Source organism: Gallinula chloropus, assembly GCF_964237585.1.
Source record: "Gallinula chloropus genome assembly, chromosome: 15".
Taxonomy (NCBI): domain Eukaryota; kingdom Metazoa; phylum Chordata; class Aves; order Gruiformes; family Rallidae; genus Gallinula; species Gallinula chloropus.
Window position 1 is genome coordinate 1,507,116 of NC_140100.1, and position 23,639 is coordinate 1,530,754.

Sequence of the window (23,639 nt, forward strand, 5' to 3'; positions counted from 1 at the left end):
TCTGGATCAGGCAGCTGTGAAATTTCTGACAAGATGACTGCAGACTACTTTTCAATTAACTTAGTTTGCAATGGTAAGTGCATGTCAAATATAAGAAAAGCATTTGTACATTAATGCTAACCAATATCCATGGGGCTTTTGGTACACAGCAGTTCACATGTTTGGGTCTACAGCCTTCCCATCTATTTTCTGTCAGTCTGGCATGAACATCCTAATTTTGTGCTAACACACTGTATTTTATTTATTAAGGTCCTGGGGTATGGGGGTTTTTCTAATTTATTTTTTGGCTTTGAAAATGATTAGGAAGCTAACATATATTTTTGAAAGTCTAGCTTTCTGTTCTCTTTTGGAGTCTTGCTTTTGAAACTGTGCAAATGCATTCCTAATTCTTTTTGTCTGTGTCATACTACATGCATACCATATTGCTTATCCAGTACTAGAAAATCATTAAACATTTCTAAGGACAAAAGTACATTGAATGATACTTAGCAACATAAATTAGAAGAACCAAAATAGTGAAATAATTAGATACAAAACAGCATAGTTGCCAACATATATTGGGGCTAGTTCAGTACAGCCTGCCATTTATATATAAAGCATACATAAATGGCTATTTTTTATCCTTTTCAACAAGACATATTTTAAAAGGATAGTTAAGAGCATACTAGTTTACCTATTCATGTACAAAAGTACACTGGGAAAGGGAGAGGTTTACATATCATTTACCATAGCAGGATACTGTTAAAGGATAAATTCTCCCTCTAAGATGGTGGCAACTATTTTTTCCCTATAGATAAAGTGTTCATGGAAAATTTAAACATCTGATTCAATGCTAGGCATTTTCTTATACACACGTCTATTGCTACAGGAATTTAAAACCCTTGGAGTTGAGTACAAGCTATTCCTATTTGCAACGTAAGGCAAAACATGCTCTGAAATGTACATGTCATTATGGATCCGACCATCCCTGGAACAGTATGATGTTGTAGACTTTATGGATGACCTTAAATAATTATCATTTCTTCCTCTTGTTGGCAATGAATGTTTATAAAGATCAGCTGGACTTCGCCTAAGAGATAAGTGCTGGTCGTCACGATACGAGTGCAGAAAGGGATTATCATCTGAGTGAACAGGATACAGGGACTTGCTCCGCTTACTGTCCTCTAGAGCATGAGTTAAAAGTGAGGCCTTGTTGCTCAACAGTTTGCTTGAGGGAACACTAAACATGCTTGCATATGGACTACTTTGTAGAAATTTCTCTCTGTCTTTCAAGCTTATACTGCGAGAAGGTCTTCCAATATCAATTTCCCTGGACTTATCAGCGATATTATCAAAAGAATGTTGCCTGCTAATCCTCAACTTATTTTTTTTATGATATTGCAGAGCATTGTTTTGTGACCAAGTACGGTCATATATTTCTTCAGGAAGTGATAAGTTCGTTGTATCCTGCAGCATCTGATCTTCTTCAATATCATAGAGGTTCCCCATCCGCAAGCACGCGTCACATTTATAGGGCGATCTGCTCGAATAGTGACCCGCATAAGTGGGCATATTGGAAAGACAGCTCCTGCAGTGGGTGGAATTCTGTCTGTATCTATCGTTCATGTCAACTAGGGAAGCATTTTTATCTTTTAAAGTGTAGTGCTTTGCATAAAGTTTATACTGGTCATTATTTGGAAGACTGTCTTCATTATGCAAGGGAGTCCTGTTAGCATGCTCTGCTTTCCTGTAGTTGTCGTTGTGATCTTGATAAACATCAGGAAATTCTATAGTTTCTGGAAGGACAATGTTTTCTATGTACTGAGGTGTGTCCAAGCGGAATCCTGGCTCCTTGTCAGCATCGATCGTGTAGATTTTATCCCGTGGAGAGCTTGGTTTGGTTTTCAGATATGTCAGTTCCACATCACTGCAGTCTTTTGGGTATTTTGATGCTACTGTCCTTTTTTTAAAATTGTCCTTGGTTTTGTGGTGCTTGTTGTTGTTTTCAGGCTCCATATGGCATGTAGCTCGGCTTGATGTTTCTGATACATCTGAATGGACAATCTCTTCAGGAAGGTATCTTTGGCTTTTCACTGAAAGCTGCCTGTTTTCCTCTGACCCGTTTTCTCTCTGGGAACCTTGGCCCTGACGTACAGATTCTTGACGTAAAGACTCAACAGATTTCCTCCAAAGCTGCCTAGGTCTGGAGTTCACTTTTGCTTCTGCTGTTACTGCAACTTCTACTGTATTTGGATTGGACTCATTCAGCGTGAGAGGATGCTGACCTTGGAAAACATAGTTGTTAAGATTGTCCTTGTGTCTATTGCCAGGAAGTGTCTGCAGTTCACTCATATTGTCACCAAAAAAGTTGTCTTTTGTCTGAAAGGATCTGTTATCAGAAAATATCAAGTTTCCCTTATCCATGACCATGTCCATAATCAAGGAACCCCTCTGAATAAAATCAGCTGTTCGTTTGGGGGAGTTAATCCTTGAAGGATTGATATTGGTCATATTTTTTGCTGTTCGTAGTAGTTTTAACATGTTGGTTTGGGAATTCGTCAAACTAAAGTCAGGAGACTTCTTCTTTTCCTCAATGTGTACTCCATGAATGCAGCTGTAAATACCCTGTAAGACAAACAATAGAAGCCAAATTAAATCACTAGGTGTAAATTTAAAATGTTTCCATTCTACTTTTAATTAATAATAAAGAAAAATTAATCATTGCTTATCTAATGATGGGAAAGATTAAAAACACATATCTATCCCTTTAGCATTTCCTTACATCGACATGGAAGAATAATTTCTGCCGTTTTTGTTGGATCCATAAATAAGAAAAATTTCACAAAGCAGTGGCCTGTGTTGGCATCCCCTGCTCATTCCAGAAAACAAGATTAGAAAGGACCCCAAAAGGTTCCCTAGTCTCATCACAAATTGTAACTAGCCTTCAGTAATGGGAACTCTATTATTTCAAATCAGTGATTAGGTTATGCCTCTAAACAAGCCTGCAGTCAGGCTATTTCCTTAGAAGCTAAAATACTCTTCACAAATAAGACAACTACTTAATCACAGTTGAGCTTTTCTGTTTCCTATTCTAGTAGATATGAAAAAAGTCCATCTCTTTCTAAAGCCTGAATTTGAGTTCATTTTGAGCAAAAGGCTGAAGCCCATCTTTTAACTCCAACCTCTTCGGTCACTTCTGTGAGTTCAACTGGCATTTCCAACCCAATGAATTTACAATTCTCAAAATTCTGCCTTCAAAATAAGTACTTCCACCCCATCACCCCACAATTTGTTAACAAGAATTTCCCATGTAAAAGGCCAAAAGTATGAAGTTCAAATGCAAAATATGGAGATTAAAGTGTCTATGCTTTCCTAGACAATTCCCAACAGGGTAGGGCAGAGTACTTTTAATGCACTTCCAATGCAGTCCAATTTATTCAACAGGGCAATTTCAGCACGTTTTAAAGTGATTAGATGTTTTAGTATTATTTTCAATTCTCCTCAGCTATATAACATATCCAGCAAAATCAATTACCTAATGAAAGTGCTATGTGTTCTTAAAAAAAAAAGACAAGAAAAGACAAAACCAACTGATTTGCCAAAAATGTAAGAGCAAGCACATACTTCTCTAATTTTACAACAATTATCAGTTATTTGGATATATAAATCCACTTTGGGTTTGGTAAAGTTATCATTAAAACCTGTCTTCGTGTCTAAGCAAACATAAATGACACTACTGTTTGACCTTTTCTCATATGGTTTATTCGAGTTTGCTCTCAGGAAAAGCTTCTAAAAATATTCCAGTATATTTTTATTCCAGAATATATTCATCACTTAAAACCCACTTGTTTAAAAAATACACAAAACTGAGAGCTAATATCTATCATCACTTTAATATTTATTTTGTTTTGAAGGTTTTTTTCTGTGGAAATCAATTTCCTTCATCTGAGCAGCTCTACCATTTCTTCATCAAAATTTCCCCTAAACACATTTGGGTTTAGTGTTTGATTACAGATTACCTCAGCATATGATAATTTATACCCTCGAATAGTCCCATGGCAAAAAGATTTTATATGGAGTGCAAGTGCATGCTAACCCCACTGAATACGGCATCACACTGATGCTCTAACATGTTTTTTCCAATGTCCAAGAGTGAATAAAAGGAAAGATAATGTTTTAGGGAGACAGCATTTATTCTGTTTCTTGAAGGGGAAAATTAAAGTAATACTCACCCTGCTGATTGAGAACAACAGTCCCGGCCTATCTGAGCAGACTCCAGTGAAGCAGAATCTAAGTTTCCAGTAAAACAAGTGCTCCCAGACAAATGTTATTAAACTGAGTGCCATGGCTGCAGCAAGCATGTAAAACACTCCTGCCATGTTGTCAATGTCCAGCTGGCTGCTCATGACTTCATTCTTCTCGTTGTGGCAAATACCAGTCAGCCACAGGGTCTCTAACTCTTCCATTTCCCCTATGGAGAGCAAGGACTCAAGCCAGTTAGAATGCAAAAATTGCTGCTCACAGTATTTGGAAGTCTTAGCAAGTTTAAAAATACAGCACCATTTAATGCTTCATTTATGGAGTACTTTAGTCTTATCTACTAAGGATTTGCAAATATAGCAGATTTCAACTCACAGCACCCTACTTTCAGATGTTCTCAGATTTCATAAATTACGTGGGAAGCTGGCTGCTCTAGAAAGCAAGATGTGTGATTTGGGTAAAACTTTCTTCTGCTTGCCATAACCATTATCACTTGCTATAGAGAATGGAACTGGGGGGGTTCCTGTCCCAGGGGAGTCCCCTGCCCCATCCATGAGAGGTGTATGTGGTGCACTCTCAGACCCAGGAGGCTGTGCAGGGGGATTGTGGAGTCTCCTTCTCTGGAGACATTCAAGAACCGTCTGGATGCCAACCTGTGCGACTTGTCCTAGGGGAACCTGCTTTGGCAGGGGGGTTGGACTTGGTGATCTCTGGAGGTCCCCTGCAATTCTGTGAATCCTCCCATCCCAGTCCAACAAATGCCACCAGTGCTGCTCCCATCTGCAGGTCCAGTGGGTACCAGAGCCAGAGGTGCTATTAGCAGCACCCACACTGATCCACCCTGACTTCTCCCTTAGACATCACAAATAACTTCCACACATTCTCACACTCCCTTTAAAACATGCCCTAAGCAGTTTGCCCTTTCTTTCCTGTGAGACCCACAATAACTTTATTTCCCTTTTGTATAACTTGTAACTTTCTGGCTGAACCTCTCCCAACATGTCTGGTCTCTGCCATCACCTCTGGTATCTCTTGTTCCCTAGGGCTTGGGTATCTGGGAACTTGACTTACTAGTGCTCTTGTCTCATTCTGTATTTTGTGTTGAACAGCCACTAATCAGCTAACCTTACAGTCCAGGTACCTAAATATCCTTTGCATCCATGTATCCCTTCCATATTTTTATTCCAGCCTCCCAGCTCAAGAAGATGTTTCTGAACTTCAAAAGACAGATCATCCAAACAACAAGATTAAATGACAAGTTTAAAAATTCAGCATGAGCAGTAGCAACCAGGTCCAGCAGCTGGCTGCCCCTCGCTGCTGCACCGGGCCATCACTGCAGCAGTCATCATTCACATTTCCTCTCAGAGCTGGCTGCATTTCAGTAACAGCTGAACTGATTCAGAGATGCAGTTCTAAACCCCTTTCAGACCTACAAGCACTTCAGAAAGAAAACACATTATTTATCAAAACTTTCTGGTTTTCCTCCCTGTAACACTTTTATTTAGGGCAAAGCAATGACAATCGCTAACCCTGGATCACTGGGTGCAAAATCACCCGTAGCATGGTGTCTGATGGTTAAGGTAATGCTATGCTGGGAATGGAAAGCCTGGCTAGCTTTGCCTGGACAGCACATCCAGTAAGTGAGGAAAAACAGTCATGTACGATGCTGTACTAACAAAGTCGAATGTGGTTCATACATCACATGCTTTTCTATAGAAAATAACCATCCCTTAATGCCTGGATAATTGCCGGAATACAGTATGTCCCCATTCCCATTTTAGTTTCTTTTTAAAATTTTTACCTGTAACTCACAGTACCTTTCCAATACAGTTCTCTTGGCTTTCTGTCTCTCTTGATTTCCTGTTTTCCCCTAGAGACCTGGGTGATGAGGGAATTGCAAACCCTTCACATACCATGTACTCCTATCCCTCTCTTGTGGTGCCCTGGACACCTCCCTCCACTCACTCTTGGCCCCCTGCACCACCCACCTTTTCTTCTTAACTCTCCTCTGGCCTTTTGCCGCTGCCACTGCCTGCCTCCTGGCCAGTGGCTGAAAAATAAATGCCATCATGATATGCCTGAAACAGAGCATCCTTGGTTTCTGGTTTTGGCTAGGCCACGTCCTTACTGCCATTAAAGCACTTCACTTAGAGTTAAGGAAGCCGATACCCTGTCTTCTTCTGTTGCATATTCTTGGTCTTAGAATCTGTATTTCACCGGTGAGATCTGGATGAAGAATGCTATCGCTTAGCAGTGGTTGCCACTGCCAAGGTGGACAGAGGTATGCAAGAAAATGCAATTGTTCCTGCCAAGATTAGCTTTTATATTGCATGATATGATTAATTATCAAACATTTAGTGTTGTTCTTACTGAATCATTGCATGTGCATACATGCCTTTTTATTCTCTTGGGGATAAAGTCTGATGAGTAATTCTATTATTATTTTTAATTACATAAACATCACTGTTTCTAGAAAACACAGCAGGCGATACAGAGGGCCAGAAAGTACAGGATTAGCTGGCTTGGTGTCTTTCCCAGTTTCACAGAATCACAGAACTGTTTACGTTGGAAAAGACCTTTAAGATCATCAAGTTCAACCACTAACCTAGCATTGCCAAGCCTACCACTAAACCATGTCCCTAAGCACCACATTCACACATCTTTTGGACACCTCCAGGGATGGTGACTCCACTACTTCGCTGGGCAGCCCATTCCAATGATCAGCAACCCTTTCTCTCATATCTAATCTACAACTCCCCTGTCGCAACTTGAGGCCATTTCCTCTTGTCCTATCGCTTGTTACTTGGGAGAAGGGACTGACCCCCACCTGGCTACAACCTCCTTTCAGGTAATTGTAGAGAGCTATAAGGTCTCCCCTCAACCTCCTTTACTCCAGACTGAGGATATGGCTTCAGTCTGAGTAAAGAATTCCAATGCTACTTATCCCTAATCCTTACCCAGTGATTAGGGAACACGTTTTCAGTATGACAATCCATGCATCATTGGAGTAAAAATCAGAAAAAAATTGGCTAGAAGCTATATTGACATTTCAGCTACCTTCAAGTTAGACTGGAAGATCAATGACCTGCTGAGCAAGAGCGTTTTTGCAAGGTAACGTGCCAGGGCACTAGGAAAGCTGCAGCCCACAGATAATTTGGATGCATGAGTTGGAAGTGGAACACAAGACTGTGATGGAGAAATTGCTTCTCAAAGCATGTAAAGGAAAAAACTGAAGTAGAAAAGACAAGTACCGAGAACTTTAGGAAAGGCATTTCACAATTTGTAAGAGAGGTTATTCAGTCCCTATTGAATGCTGAGCTTAGTTTTGTGCTGGAACCATGACTTGAACCTCTACACTTGAAAAAGACAGTGTATCTTCTCCCAAATTACTGGCCAATCTTCAAAATACCTAAGAGCATCCATAAAGAAGAAAGTCATTCCTAACAAATCTTTAAAAGTTTTCTAATCCAGGACATAGAGACAATAAATTATTAATGGTAACAGCATAGATATCGCCCACTGCTGCTATACAGATAATTGGGGTTCATTACTGCATTTCCATATCTTACACCACTTGAATTTCTTTTGTTCTGCAAACCTCAGTGGACACTTTCCTTCTTCTCTCTTTCAAGTCCTCCCCAAGGTCTATGAATAAAACCCACTGAGGCTAGAGAAAAGAAAAGAACCCAAGTCCAAAGAGAGAGCAGTTATTCTGGTTTGTGCATTAGTAGCCAAAGCTCTGACAATCAGCCCTCATTACTTCCCACAGGAAAATTCACATCTCCCAAGATTGTCAAACATCAATTTGATTTGACTGCTGTGCCCTTTTACAATTCATAACAAAATCCACAAAGGAATTTAAACCTCTTTTTTATTACTGTTTCCCCTGCGTTTCTTTCCCTTTGGCATGTACATCTAAAGTAACTATTGATAATCCACTAACCTTTCCAAAAACGTCCCTACAGAAACCAACCAAGCTTGTTTTGAGCTGAGATAAATGACAGTGCCCTGGCAAGCTACAAAGAACAAAGCATCTCATTGCCTCGCAGATCCTGCTGTTGCGATATCCCTTCCATTATATCTGACAATTACAGAAATCACTGTTAATTAATACCCAAAAGTAATCCACTATTTTATAGATTGCAAAGCACTGTGAATCATGGTTTGTCATATTTATGAAGTGATATTATCTGGGAATGGGCAGATTAGGCTGGTAATTTGGGTCTATATATAAATCAGTTACCATTTACAGGACATGTTTATACACGTGTGTGTGTGTGCACATGCAGAACAGCAGCACAAGTAGTTACTGATTCACCTGTAATAGCACTTCAGCATAGCCGACCCTATAAAACTGGCAAACATACCCAATGTATTTATTGCTCTTCCTGCCCATTGCATTTTACCCATGATATTTACAGAAGGCATAAGACAGACCTGGGAAATCTAAGCCAGTAACTTCAGTGTGTATAAATGCAAGGCCTCAATGAACCAAGGGTTAATGGAGTTCAAGTCTGCATCCAACGGGGGGTGTGGGGGGGTCTGTCTCAACTTACTTATAAATATTTATTAGACTTATTTTAAGGCTTTTTGTTTTCACTTCAGGCACTTACTAAAGGAATGTAATGTCACAGTCATTTTCTACCTCCATCCATGTGTGGACCAGATTAGCAATTAAATGAATAGTTCCAGATTTCAGCAACAAAGTACATCATGACACCAGCACAAGATTAGAAAATGAAGAGTTCCAATATACATAAAAAGTGTTTCTTTGCTGTTAATATGTTCACAGTATATTTAACCTGCAAAATTCGCAAATAACTGCATGATGCCCACTTTAAGATATTTTTAAAATTTCTATTTAACACTGCACCATAAAAAGTCTGCCTCACTCACAGGGTAAGATCGGTATAAGCGAGTATTTTAAAGCTCCATGTTGCTAGCAGCATTGAGCCTCAAAGCACAGTACGGTCTCCTCTAATAAAGTGCAAAATTCTAGCTGTCTCTGTGGTAATTCAAGACTGTTTACAATGGTTTTTAATACTCAGACCCCTTTGTACTTTGCTCAGGTCTGGCCCTGCGGCTGTGGGGCTGCCGGCTCTGACTGCTGTTTGGGCAGACACCTGCCGCTTGCCCACTCTGACCCTGACTCTCCCAGAAGCTGCTGCCTTCCTACATTTTAGGGCAATGCCTCTAGCATACCCAACACTTTGTCACTCCAGGAAGGAGTGAAAAACTGTCCAATGTGCCCTCTGAACATTTTTTTCACAATAAAAACCATCATTATCCAGGCACAGCAGAGACACAGATCAAAGGGTAGAATTACACGCTTTTCCTCATCATAGCCCTGAGCAACTTTTGCAAGCTGTGGTGTCATCTATCCCTGTCACCATCCTCACAGAGCTGAAAAACATGCTGCCCTTTTGCAGTCTCTGTCATTGCCTCTTGGAGATGTGTCAGCTCCAGGGGCTCTTTTAAAGGTGTCACTGGTATTCCCAGATTCCCTCCATTTCCTTGGCCCAGCATCTTGTAAGCAAGGGCCTGCTGACATCATCCCTTGATTCTCAGCTTTGTACATTAAACCACATTCCTGAGAGAGAGTCATCCCAAATGATGGGACAGCATGAGACACTGGCAGTTAGAGCTGTCTAACTTATGGGTGATTTCATGGGTATTCTGAGTATTTTTCCCCTATATCTTCACCTACACATGCATCCACCAAGATGCCCGGATACTGATAATTACATGTTATGTATAGAAAAGAGAAACTCCACATGGACTTGTAGAAAAGCAGTTTGGGGTAAAATCTCTCTTTTTTCTTTCCTTTTCTTGCTTTTTTTTCTTAGGAGATAAAGTTTTCAATACGTGTCTAATGCCTTCCTCATGATTAGCAAAAAAATTTAAAATCTTTCATTATCAAGCAAGTGTGCTGCTAGTTGCTAATTTTCCAGAAATAAACAAGCACAAAGTTTAATAATTACATCCAAAATGAGATCAAGCAGTCTAGGATAATCTCTGCTGGTTATTTAAAAAACAAATAATATAGTTAACTTGCTGCTCCATTCTAGGAAAGAAAGGAAAACCTCGGAAGCTTGAGTGGCCCTTGAGCATATTCTCCCTTTCTCCCTGAGGATACCGATGTGAGGACAATCTAACCCTCTATCTGCCTGATGGCGAAACCAGGAGTGACCATACAGTAATACTGACAACAGTCAGTAAGTAACAGGGATCAGAAGTGCAGCGTGCCTGGCAGTGCCTCCACAAACCTTCTCTAAGTGCACAGCCACAGGGATTTGATCCCTTTCCTCCCCACAGGTGCTGACAAGTCCCAGTACAGCTGCAGGTCGAGCTTCATCTGGGTAGAAAAACACCCCCAAAAATCAAAGCAAGCCTATGATTTACCTCCTTTGATCTTCACTCTTGGGAAGGCAGCCAAGCCTGGGCTGGCTTTCAGGAACACAGCCAGGTTGGGCACAGACTCATGATGGCCCAAAATAGCATTCAGATGTCCGGGCCACCGCTTGCTTGTAAAAGGTGTGCTGCACCAGCCAGCCCCAGGGGAAACACCACCAGAAGTTTGGGCAGTGTTTGATGGAGGGAAATTGCAGAAATAATAAAGGACAGAGGTATCACTCTGGAATTAGTTCTACACATGAGAAATGCTTGTGAAGAAGCCATTAAATAAAAATTACAGGAGGGAAGAAAAAGCAGCAACATACAAGCAGTGATTACAATCAAAGCATTGACTAAGTGGAAAAGAAACCAGAAATGGTCCTTCTGAAGAGTTTACTATTTATTTCTGTTTCAATTATTTCTATTCTCTGCAAGAACAGTTATCCTATCAGACGAGTAATTACATTAATTTTACAAGATTTGTAATTGGAAAATTGGCTTTTTAATTTTGATTCTGTTTTTTATACTTCAAATGATCAAAGTAAATTGCTAAATAATATGTTTTAATATTTCTATAAGCACTGAAGTCTATAATTCACTGAGTTCTTATTTTTCTTCTTTAAAAGACAGGTGATTTTCTGCTCTACTTTAACAATGTAGGTTAAAGCCATAGGTTCATGGAGACAATCACTGATGGTTCACAGTCTGCCTCAACTACTTCCTGAAGTACTCTGGAGGGGTATTCTCATCAAGTTCTTAGCTTATATTTAACCTATTTAATTATTCTCACACAGAAAGGGAGAAGAAATCTATTTTATATGTCCCTCCTGGATCCAGAAGAAGATTTTTAACACTTCACACATTGTTTGGAAATGACAGTTTCAGGGTGGTTCAAAGCACCAGCCTCTACCTTCACCTTGTGGCAACCCAAACCCTGACACTGGGCTGCCAACAGAATAGAAAAGAAACAGCAAGCCTAAAAAAAATTTTTCGAGGTATATCTCTAATGGGATTTTCTCTGGCAGTGGCATTTCTCAAATGGGCTACTGCTCTCTTGAGCATGGTTGAGAGACTGAATTTACACAGTGAGTCCACTGCACAAAGGCACTTGCAACCACCTGAGCTGTGGAAAACCCCAGTAACGCATCCACCCACACCAGTGTCGGGTCCTGTATCAGGCAACTGGAATGGCATGGAAAGGCACTCTCCTCTGACTCCAAAAACCACTGCTGTGTGCAAGTGAGAGTTGTCTGGAAAAATTAATTCTCCCAGACAGTGTGTTGCTTTGCACACTGCAACCACCCCTGTCTAAGCACAGCCTGCGTGCTCTGCCGCAGCGTGCCTAGGGCAAGCAGGGAAAGGATGCTCTGCCCCGGCAGAGAAAGCTGAGCTGCAGCCTGATGGTCAGTACAACAGAATTCCAGCATCAGCACATCCCTGAGACCGGTGTGAGGTGCAGGGAGTGGAGGCCAACTGGACACCATAGTGCATGTGACAGAGCAGAAGGTGCAAAAAGACCCAGGCTGGTATTGATGGCACAAGGGGTGGTAACTCTTGCTCAAAGCCCTCGCCTGAAGCTTAGCCTGAGAAGCCAGCCTAAAAGGGTTAACTATATGTATCCTTTCACATCAGTTGGATGTAGGGCATCACCTTGAAAAACCATGGTGCCCTAGCAGAATCATCTGCTTACTTGGGCTGGACAAACAGCAGTTCTCAAACTTAGGCACAGACCATTTCACACTTACTGTGGTGACAACTCCTACTAAGTGATGGAGGAGGAAGGTAACACCCTGTCACTTGCAGAGTCTAACATAAGAGGGTCTTTGCCCTGAATAGCAGTCAGAAGCCAAATGGGTTGAAGTGTGTTTGGTTCAATAAGCTCATCAATTCCATTTTGACCTAGTTATATGATCCATACAGAGTTTCATACAGGAGATCATATAAAAGCACAGCAACTTTTTGAACTCAGTCTGGAACCCCCAAAACAATCCCTCTTATTTTCTGAGTAATTTCCCCCTGTAAAAATAGCAAGAGGAGCACAGATGACTGACAGCAATAAACTTCTTGTGAGCTAATGACTGCACTCTGAATGCCCCCGTTAGTTAAGGATGAATTAACAGAACTGCTAAGCACGACTTTCAATATTACAATCCCTCTAACTCTTGTTCAGCTACACAAACACCCTCCACTTATACACTCACACTCTCCAGTCACATTTGTTCCACCCACTGCTTAAGGAGGACACTAAATATATAAACAGAAAATCACTGGGATTGTGGATGTATTCTGCCTGAGCAGCACGCACTGAAAATATGTCCTTATAATCACATATTTCCTTCTTGGTCTGTAACAGCCAGTGTGAGTCACGCTGCTACACTTCCTTATAATCCAGGCAGCAATTTGGAAGGCTTATACTAAAATATGAAAAAAAAAAGAAGCAAAGAGCTTTCCTTTCCCAGATGTAAGGGGGCAAATCTCATTTCCACACTTACCTATTACCCCTAAGGAGTGGGAAGCAATTATCCACCCAAGAAAATAATTCTTAACGTACTAAGCCATCCTAAAAGCACATAAAGATTAACCAGAACAGAAAGTTATTAAGAAGGACATAACAGGCTCTCTGTGAAAACTCAAACCAGAATGACTTTTCTTTACATCTCTGTGTCTCTAATTGCTTTGAAGTTGCAGCTTTAAGGGTTAAGGGCTTAATACAGCTAAACCATCTGCCCCTCTTTTCCTGGAGATCTCTTTCCAGACCTTGCTTTGAACTGAGCCCATAACATCCAGGTAGTGCAATAGGTTACAAACCGCTCAGGCATGGAAGATGCCTGACCTGGCCACCTGGCTTGTGCTCTCCCACAACTCACCAAACTCACAGTCTTTACCCAGCACTTCTCTGTTCCTTGTCTCCACCCATTTCTGCTTTTATGTGTCCTTTATCCCTCTATTTCTGCTGCATCCCCCATAGCTAAAGGCTCTTGCTATCTTTCTCTCAATCCCATGCATGCTCTGAAGCCCTCTTACTCCCTTAATCCCAAAGCAGCTTTGCCATTTGCAGTTCAATAATCTCATTTGCTCACAAATGACAAAAAAAAGAAAAAAGAAAAAAAAAGGAAGACAGAACGAGAAAGGAAAATAAATTCTCCTCACACTAGGCCCCAGTGATCCTGACGATGCTCTAGGTTTCAGAAGCAATGCCTTTCAAACTGTTCTGCAGTATATTTTTAGAAAAGTACCACTCAGCTTTAAATGGCACCAGGCAGCCCAAAAGCTGAAGGAGTATTATCAGCACCCAGGCCCTTCAGACAGCTACCCAAAAGTTCCTGCTCCTGAAGGCTGGAGGAACAGGGGTGCCTTCACAGATGTTGCAGTCCAGCAGGCACAGGCTTGCAAAATGACGCAGGCCGCGTGCCGGGGCCTTCACTGCGCCTACTGAATGGCAAGCACGCACAAACAAGCCGTTGACAGCTGCTAGGGTAACGTGCTGGATCCTGGGTACATCAGCCTGCCCAGCTGCTCCTTACAGAGGTTTATAAAAGAAATCAAAGCACATATCACACTATTCTTCAGTGCACAACGTTTCTGATCTGACACATTCCCGGGGCTGTGGGCGGAAGATCCAAACAAGATGATGGTGCTGCTTCTCAGCAGCCGTATCATTTGAGTTGCTTTTGAACTCCCGGGTGCTTCTATTTCTGAAAAGAAGATTGAGAAATAGTCTGGGGTATCTCTGTAGATATATTTTTATTTATTTGTTGAAAAAGCCATGGAAATTTAATCTCGTGACCACAGCAAGCCAAAACCCAAGAAGCACAAGCACCAGTGTGCTTCAGAGAGCTACCCCCATGATCAGCTATTTCAAACAGAACTGCAGATCCTAACTGCCAACTGCAAGTTTTCGCAGATAATGAGGTGTGACATACAGATATTGAGATGTACAAACCCCGAAATTCTCTAGTAATAGATTTCAATTGTTCCCTTTGCACAAGGAAAAGCAACACCTAACTCTGTATTAAAAAGTTTCAGTGCTCCAAAGCAATTTATCTTATACTAAGAAACGCATATTCATCTCAACTTCATATGAACTTTGCTATGTATACAAGCCTGCACAGACCAAGCAAATAAGCATTTTTGGGTTTAATTAAATTTTTGAGACAATTACATAGCTATTCTTCAGATTCCTCAGCAATGCTTTCCCATCTTGCTTCCCTGTGCCTCTTTTTTAAAAGTAACACATTTGGTGTCTTAAGAGTTGGTTTCACAGTGTAATTATTAATTGCAAGTATAATTTGTCCACCCAGTAGGTATGTCCTCAGGATCAGGACACAACTCATGTAGAAACATATAAACCACCCAGTTAAGCTTAGTTATCCCTAACACAAGCCTACATCCCTCTGTATTTACCTCAATTTTTTCCAGTGTTGATAAGATAAAAAAGGGGGTTCAAAGCCACTGACTTTCCTGCATTAAAGGATCACACTTTGGAAAGTATGAAAGATGCTCCTGCATGAACAAGTCATTAATACTTCATCTGGATGTTATACATCAGCAAGGAAGAGGAAAACATTGCTATCCATTGTGCAAAAAATTCATTTCAATGTTAAGTGAACTGGCTTGGATAGGAGAATGATATAGAAGCAGCAAGGATAAATCAGATGAGAAAAATCACAGGAGAAAGATGTGTGCAGCAGAAATTGAAAGCTCTAAAGCACATTTCAGAATGCTATCTCAGTACCATGCAGATGTAAGAGAGAGATGAGATCATGGATTTTGTAGGTGCAATCAAGATATACTTTTAAATAAATTACTTGGTCTTATCCAAATATCTAGTATCATTCAACAGGTTCTTTCTTCTTATTAACATAACATTAATATCCACAAATGTGTTTGGTCAACCCATTAGGATTATTTTTCTTACAGTTATGAAACTCATTAGATTTATATTAATTTATTGAAATTATTCTATACTGTGATTAATATTCCATTGCATATACTGAATAATAATTCAATACTGCTAGTTGCTTTGCTGATATATAGGCTTAGTCTTAAAGAATAATGAATTCTGCAGTGGCTATACACGTGAAAGAAGGATTTCTGCCTTCATTTGTGTATGCCTATTTACTTAAACAACCTTTTTCAGACTCACTGAGGCTTTCCCAGGAGTATCATAAGATGAAACTTTTCCCCAGCCATACTTGCTTTTAGTCTTGATAACTTCAAAGAGATTGTTAGTGATACAGCAGAGTGATGTGGGTCTGAACTCTGGGTTCATCTGTTCTAATTCATCAAAACACAGTTATGTAAGTTCAGAGCTGAAAAGATTACTCATCAAACTACTGAAGTTAGATGTAGATTACAAAATCAGGCCATGCTAGTTCCAGACAATCACTCTTTTTACATTTAATTTTTTGGTGTTTTGTTCCAGTTCACCTGCAGTGTACTTTATAAATCAGTAGGAGAAATGTCACCCTCATTATCATTCCCAGGGTTTTTTATTTAGGCTTTTTTTTTTTAAACTTTTCGTGTCTTTCCTCTGTTTTTTGAGGGTTTGGTGGTTTGTTGTGGGAGCAGACATTTCATGACAAGGTTTCATTATTGGACAAGGTTTCATTCATCTGTATCTATTGCAGTTCTATAAATTATTCATATGGAAGCTTTTGACACTGAGTTTCATAGACAAGTCATTTGCATTATTTTCAGCTACCAAAAATGGGTTAAAGATATAACCCATAGGTCAACATGTAAATACAGGGTAAGATTTTCCCTCTCTTCTCCCATCTATTTTCCTTTCTACCTGATATTCAGACACAAAGTGATTCCTAAAAATGCAGCACCTTTGGTATTTTGATGAAGTTTTACTTGAATAGGTTCAAACACTTTCCCTTCTAGCTAATGTATTTTCTTATCCTGTGTTTTCATTTATTTTTGTTGGGTGAGATGTATCAAAAGCAACAAAAAAGCAAGCATGAAGAAACAACAGCAACATCTAGAGAGGTTAAGCCCACAACTGAGAACAGCCCCTCAGATCCTCCTTCAGGCTACAGAAACAATTTTATTCTTTAGTATGGGACAAATAATTCAACTTCTCTGATTCAACTTCTCCACCTGAAAATGGGTCAGAATAACTAAATAGGAAAATACTATTCACAAAATAAACACAAATAGGAAAACAAAGCAAAGATTTTAGCCAATGGATTGCAGCTGTTTAAAACAAGTATGAGCAATTGCTCAAAACCAAGCTATTGTGGGTCGTGTATTCATTCCTTAGCAGAAGTAAGCAATGTTCCTTCCATAAGCCTCCCTAAATCCAACAGATCAATAATGATGGCACCACTGTCTCTCTACGTACACCAGACAAAATGCATCAGTCACGTTGATTAAATCTCTTCCAGTTATTCAGTATCATAATAGGAAATAAAATCCATGTGCTGGCAGACTAACACACTCACTGTCTCCAGTATGAAAATTAATGTCTTGTTTTTTATGGACTACGAGGCCGCTTTGCTAAGGTCCTGTATTTTGCCACTTAAACTGCCCTATTAAACAGAAATTTACCATTTTTAGTCTCAATGACATGCTAGTAATGACCTGAAGTTCATATTTCTTTTTCAGTGAAGTCTTTTTCACTGGCAGCCAAATGTGAAGTCAACACATGGATCCGTGTTAAAAAAATAAAATCAAAATGACCCTGTAACACACACACCATGTTCTGATCTGATGGAGGATTTCAGTCACAGTATGAAAGTTTTTTAACCACGTTACTTTTATTTGCATGCACATGTGTGGAGTTTCACTGCAGCAGAAAAAACATTTCCACAAAGAATGTACTTCAAGCCCTATGTAGAGAACAAGTCATTATTACTGTTTACAAATACATCAGAGATGTGTGGTGCTTTCTTCTGCAGGGCAGAAGTGCCAAGTCAACCTACAATTCTTCTGGCTTCGTGTTAGAATGAAAACCAGCTGTTTGAAATCCATTAAAACCCCACTTCAATTCCATAAGCATTGTTTTAGCAGAAGTTTAAATTAATCCATCCTAAGATTAAGGATCACTCACACCAATTCAGATCTGAGCTAAAGACTTCTAAAGAGCAAAATAGGCATGCTGAAGGATAACTCATCTCCAAAATACAAACTCCTCAGGAATTGCTCAAAGACAAAAATAAAAAAAAAAGAAAACAAAGAAACGTAGGAATGCTCTGTGGCAGTCAGGCCCCAGTTACTCTGCAATGCATATGAAAGCCCTTTCTGAAAAGAGATGCCAACATCTTTGGTGTTGAGGTAAGGTAAAAGAAAAGGACTCTTGTCTCAGCATCACAAACTAATTTTACTCATGTTTCGCATTTCTTTGGGTTTTTTTTCAAGACCGTAAGAGAACAGTAGTAAAAGGCTCAGAGTTACTAAAGTGGAATTAATTGTGCATACACAGAGAAAAACAAAGGAAAAATAGATTGGTCCCTACCATCTCCAACAAACTGAAGGAGGGCTAGATCAATCTGTCTCTTCCAAGGTGATCCTTTCTGAAGCGCTATTCCATAGCCTGTAGTGGCAAAGATGTATCCACTCCCTATTGTGACAAGTTTGCAGCCTTCATCTCTTCCAGCCTTGTAATTCAGCACTGCTGCATCGTAGATGAAAGCATCCAACTTCCTGAAATAAAAGAAAACATTTTACAAACCAAATCATTAGGGACAGCTGTTGTCAGACTTCCTTTGTCCTTGATGTTCGGACCCTGTTGAATATCGTATGTATTCTTTGATATCATTAATTACATATCCTGCTCTGGCGTATCTAAAATTAACAAAAGGCATCTATTTTAGTGAGGGGAAAGTAGGACACATAGTTTTGCATTTCTATTTTAAGGGATGCTGTTAAAAAATACTGAGCAGGAGAAACCAAGCTACAAAATGCCTTGCCCTGATATCTTTGTATCTTTTCTTTCAAAATGGATAATGTGCATCTTGAGGGGCAAAACGATCTTCCAAAACACAAATTACAATAGAGAATCTGGAATTGAAACAACAATAACCAATTATTTTACTTAAAATACTGAGACTAAACATGTGACTTGGCCAGTCTTACACACACCCCCTTATTTTATGTCTCTTTCCAAAAATAAACAGTGGAGGTGGAGGTTATGTCCTTGCTAAGACAGAGGAAGGTATTGCAGCATATCTGATACAGCTCTATCTAAATCCTGCTTTAAAATCACAGAAAATATTTCTTTATGATTCACAGTTCCAAACACGCTATTTGTATTCCTGCAGGAATAAAGGAACTTGTGGAAAGTTTCAAGGCTTTCAGCCCACCTACCTTAACATGTAAGAACGGGATAATCCCATTCTCTAAGGTATACAGGGCACACCACAAAATAGAGGGAAACAGAAGCAGTAAGGAAGGGAAAAGAGGTGGTGTCCTTCAGGGATCATTTTTAAGCAGCACTGTAAAGCAAGAGTTAGAAGAGACTGGTGCATAGATATTTCACAAATGGAGCCAGTAAAAGTGCACACACAGGAAGACAAGGCTATGTGGAAGAACAATCAGCAGTAGACATCAATAAAAGTCATTCTTATACCTACAGAATTTCATATGCAATCTTTAAAAGGAAGAAGATAAAGCTGATGTTTATGCTGTACTGCTGCCATCATTGGCAGCCAAAACCTGTAATTTAAGATTTCTACCACTTGCACAAGACCAGCAGAACACAGAGGCAACAGGACAAAAACCATTCTCAGCACCAACACGTCCTTGATGATGTATTGAACTGAAATTATTATGTCCCCCAATAAACCACTCTCCCTTTTCAACCTCATTACCCCTCCCATGGGAGTCAGAGGACTGGGGAAGACACAGCTACAGTCAGCTCCAGGGGTTGGTGTGGGAAGCATCCTTACCCTGCCACCCTCTTTGGCACTGCAGCTCTGGGCACTGCTGGTGCTGCCTGCTGTGCCTTTGACAAGCCACAGTGCATTACAGAGGAGCACTGCTAAATTCTGCTGACAGGATGCACATGACAGAGGCTGGCAAAACACTCCTCGTGAACAGTTGGGATCTGTCTTCTTGGAAAGGGAATTACAAAAATGAATTAATTGTGGCACAAACAGGTACAAGAGCATCAACTTCGATTATAGTACATCAGTATGTACCAGTTGTGAATTCTGTTGCTGTTGAAGTTTTCAGATTACAGTTTAGCTTAAATTCATATCCCCAGAACAGAGCAAGATCTGGAAACATCAGGTTTTGGCTACTGACAAAAAAAAACCCAAAACTTTCATGCACAAATTAATTTAATGTTTGTTCTTAAACAATCAGTCAACAGATTCATACAGAGCCCTGACTTTTGCAGAACTGTAGATGAGATAGCAAAAACATGGCACCAAAAAATACTCCTATCCATCTCATACTAAAGCAAGAGAAATACCAGGAGAGGGTGAGGTTGATGGATTTTGTCTGCTGTCATGAAAAAGTAAAGTGTGAAGTTCCTGTCACTACTTACTGTACTTTATTGCTTCCCTTCAAGGATACTTACCCTAACAGCCACCATTCAAGTCATCAAATTGGAATTTAGTGCAGCAGTTAATTTAGAGAAAGTACAGGTAGCTTATGCAAGCATTAAAGGAAATAGCTGGGACATCATTTCCTTTGTTTTTCCACTTTTTCCTAAAGCTGAGTTGGTGCAATCCTCAGCTTAAAAGTCAGTTTAGCTCCAGTGATGTTAACAGTCAGATTTTCTCCTTCCTTTAAATGGGTAATTCAACATGGAGAAAACAATTGCTAAATATCTGGTTGGTGATGTGTCACAAATTCAATCTGGAAATAAAATATGGAAGGCTACCTAGCACTGAGGGCAACTGAAGTGAAAAGAGCCAAGAGACTGTTGGGGTACTGCCCGAGCCTGCAGTCTTCAACACACAACGACCAGGCACTTTCCTGAGTGATGTGCTGTGATGCAGAGCTTTCTTTTACACAATCTTTGTTTTGTGGAGAGAGAAAGAAGAAAAATCCACATACTTTGGTAGGGTCACAAGGGAAAAAAGGAAGAAAAACTTTTTGCCATATCCTCACAATAGTTGCAACAGTTTTGATTATCTGTGGGGAAGGAAGAATACCTCCTCTCTCACTGGATGTCGTTGGCTCAAGCAAGGGGCTGGAAGGTAATGCTCCACAAACCAACCGAAGTTAAAATACACTCTGGAATCTGTCATCTGTTTATTCTGGGATTTACAGTTTTGCAATGCAAGCAGATAAACCAGAGAAAATCTACAGAGTCAGCTCTTCTTCTGTCAAAAAACTCAGAAATACAGAGGAAAAAAAGATCTTTGCTAAAGACTCCAGGGCAAGCCTTGTGCTGCCTCAGAAGTCCCACTCTACACTTGCAGCTTGCCTCCTTAGTTATTCAGCAGGTCAGGAAAGCATTGGGACAGAGACAAGGAACAAGCACAGCTTCACTCACGGTGGACGCGCTCCCCAGCTTCCCTGTAGAGAGTTTGCCATCAGCTGCAGTGGATACACACAAGGAAAGCCAGTTCTAAAGATGTAGAAGGCTTTACTTGAGGGTTTTCTCTATACTATTGCTATAAGGTCACAATAAATCTCATTATGCAAATCAATTTAAAAGCATGAGGTACTCTTTTGACAGATGCTGAGTGCTGAAAGGTTCTGCTATCACTTGCTGCCCAGTGCCTGAGCCGTAAATCAAATGTTGATTGCCCTGAAAAAGTATTTCTTTCTACAAACTCATATTCAGAATATATTTTCTCCATTTCCAACATAAATCTTACAACCTCTCAAGGCTTAATTATCTCTTCACCATGTGCTGATTACAGAAGTACTATTCCTTGCAAAGCAAAGCTTCAGAACATGATGTACCCCTGCAGCGTGGGCAGGGAGTAACAAGCCACGAATTAACAGCTCAGACACTAGGGCAACCAACTCTTCCAATGCTAGGAGGGGAATTTCCTGACACTCTGACTTCTAATGCATCTTCAGACCATTTTGAACATTCCTCAATAACAGTTTCCAGAAACTATGACAGAAAAATCTGGGCAAGTCTGGAAATTTGACCCTTTCCCAGTTGTTCACAAAGACATCAGTGAGCACAAGCTCCAGCAGCAGATAAAGCAGACATTTGTGCAGGCCAGCAGGCTGCAGGGCCGCAGAGCACTTTGCTTCCTGCTACATCTCTGTGGGGAAAACTGCATCTGCCGCTTTGCTCAGCACGGACGGAAGAGCCAGGCTGTGTGCACCACGCAGTCCACCCTTGCCTTGCCATTCTTAAAGCAGGAGACTCTGGGCAAGCCTGGATCTGTGTTCCAGCTCACCCTTTCCTTCCTTCTCCTCTTTTTCCACAGATGGACTGGCAAGCTCCAGGATCTTTGTTCCTGTGGCAGCAAAACTGATCCGTGCTCCACAGCTGAGAGGCTTTGTGTCGGCGTGAGTGCCAAGCACGCCGCTCACTAAGTCACACATTCACGGTGACACAGCTCACACTGAGCGCATCACCCCACAGCACAGGAGGCTCAAAGCCTCTTGCAAACCTGAGTCACTTAAAAACGAATCAATTAACTTGTCATTTCAGTGCAGCCACTTCAGGAGGTGAAAAGCTCTGTCACATTGTGTAGGTTTAAATAAACTACTAAGAATTATTAGAAAGATGAAAGAGAACTATAGAAAGTGGTATGCAGCAAGAAACAAGATTTATGACTGCCCTGAGCTAGCCAAACACACCAGGGAACTTCAATGAATGCAGAGGAACAGGGCTACAGTGTTATGACTCATCTAAGGGACTGGCAGGTTTGTAAACTTCCTCTGAACTACTGCAATAATCCTGGGCAGGAGAGAAAATAAACACTTTGGAATGTTTATATAAGAGACACTACAAAGGCAAATGGCCTTCCTTACCTAGCAAGCAGAAAGAGGAAAGCGGGTGGGGAGAATATCAGCTCACACAGCATAGGAGAACATCAGGTGTTCCAGAGCTGTGAACTGGATTAGTTCTACCACATCCCAAAGGAGCATTACTGAGAGTAATAATATGAAGTGGGAGATGTGCGAAAAACAAATGTGGACAGTCTACCTAAATGTTTGAGTCACCAAAATGTAGAAGCATTGAAAAGCCAGACCAGCAACTGCAAAACCCCTCCTCTGAAATGTTGCCATACACATTCAAAGACACCTGCGTAAAGAAGACGAGAGAAAAGTGGACAGAACCATAATTCCAGAGAAGCTGAAAACACATTCCCTGTCATTTTCTCCATCTTTATTATTGGCACATACTTTTCACCAAATTCCTATGATGAAAACTGAAAAGCAGGATTAGGAAAATGCCCCTTCATTAGTTGCAACTGCTTCCTCAACTGCAGTGCAGCTGGCTTAGAAAATGCTACTTCGTTTCCTTAACCAGCCACATGATCCTTGAGCAATTTTGCTTCCTTGATGCACAGAAGAGAGAAAAATCTAAAACAGTGACCTGCTGAGTAGCTCTGGAGAGACAACTGTGGTTTAACCCAGCCAGCAGCCAGAACTACCACACAGCCCTTCGCTCGCTGCCCACCATGGGATGGGGAGGGAACCAGAAAGAAAATAAAACAATAAAGCTTGTGGGGTGAGATAAAGACTAATAGGACAGAAAAGAAAGACAATATTAACAATAACAATACTAGTAATGATACAGGAATACACAAAGCCTGTGATGAAGAGCACAATTTCTCACCACCCATAGCCGATGCTCAGCTAGTTCCTGAGCTGCCCCACCTCCCAGCCCAACCCCAGCGACACACCAAGCACAATGACCCATGGTAAGGAATATCCCCTTGGCCAGGCTGGGTGAGCTGGCATGGCCATGTCCCTTGCCAGCAGCTTGGGCAGCCCTCGCCTTCGCATAAGAGGCTGAAAAGTCCTCAACTTCTTGGCAACCACTAAACCATCAGTGAGTTACCAGCAGGATTCTCATCCTAAACCTGAAACACAGCAGCAGCTGATAGGAAGAAAATTAACTTTAACCCTGC

The 23,639-nt window shown here is 40.7% G+C and overlaps 1 protein-coding gene across 1 annotated transcript in view; it reads right to left on the bottom strand.

Moving 5' to 3' along the window:
• Positions 1-813: 813 nt before the first annotated feature.
• Positions 814-23,639, bottom strand: part of GRIN2A (glutamate ionotropic receptor NMDA type subunit 2A) — a gene marked incomplete at both ends in the record, with an annotated part of 166,670 nt that continues 143,844 nt past the window's right edge. The window contains 3 exons of the mRNA XM_084271260.1: positions 814-2,604; positions 4,212-4,450; positions 18,095-18,282. Coding sequence (XP_084127386.1) covers positions 814-2,604; positions 4,212-4,450; positions 18,095-18,282 — 2,218 coding nt within the window. The remainder of the gene's footprint in view (positions 2,605-4,211; positions 4,451-18,094; positions 18,283-23,639) is intronic.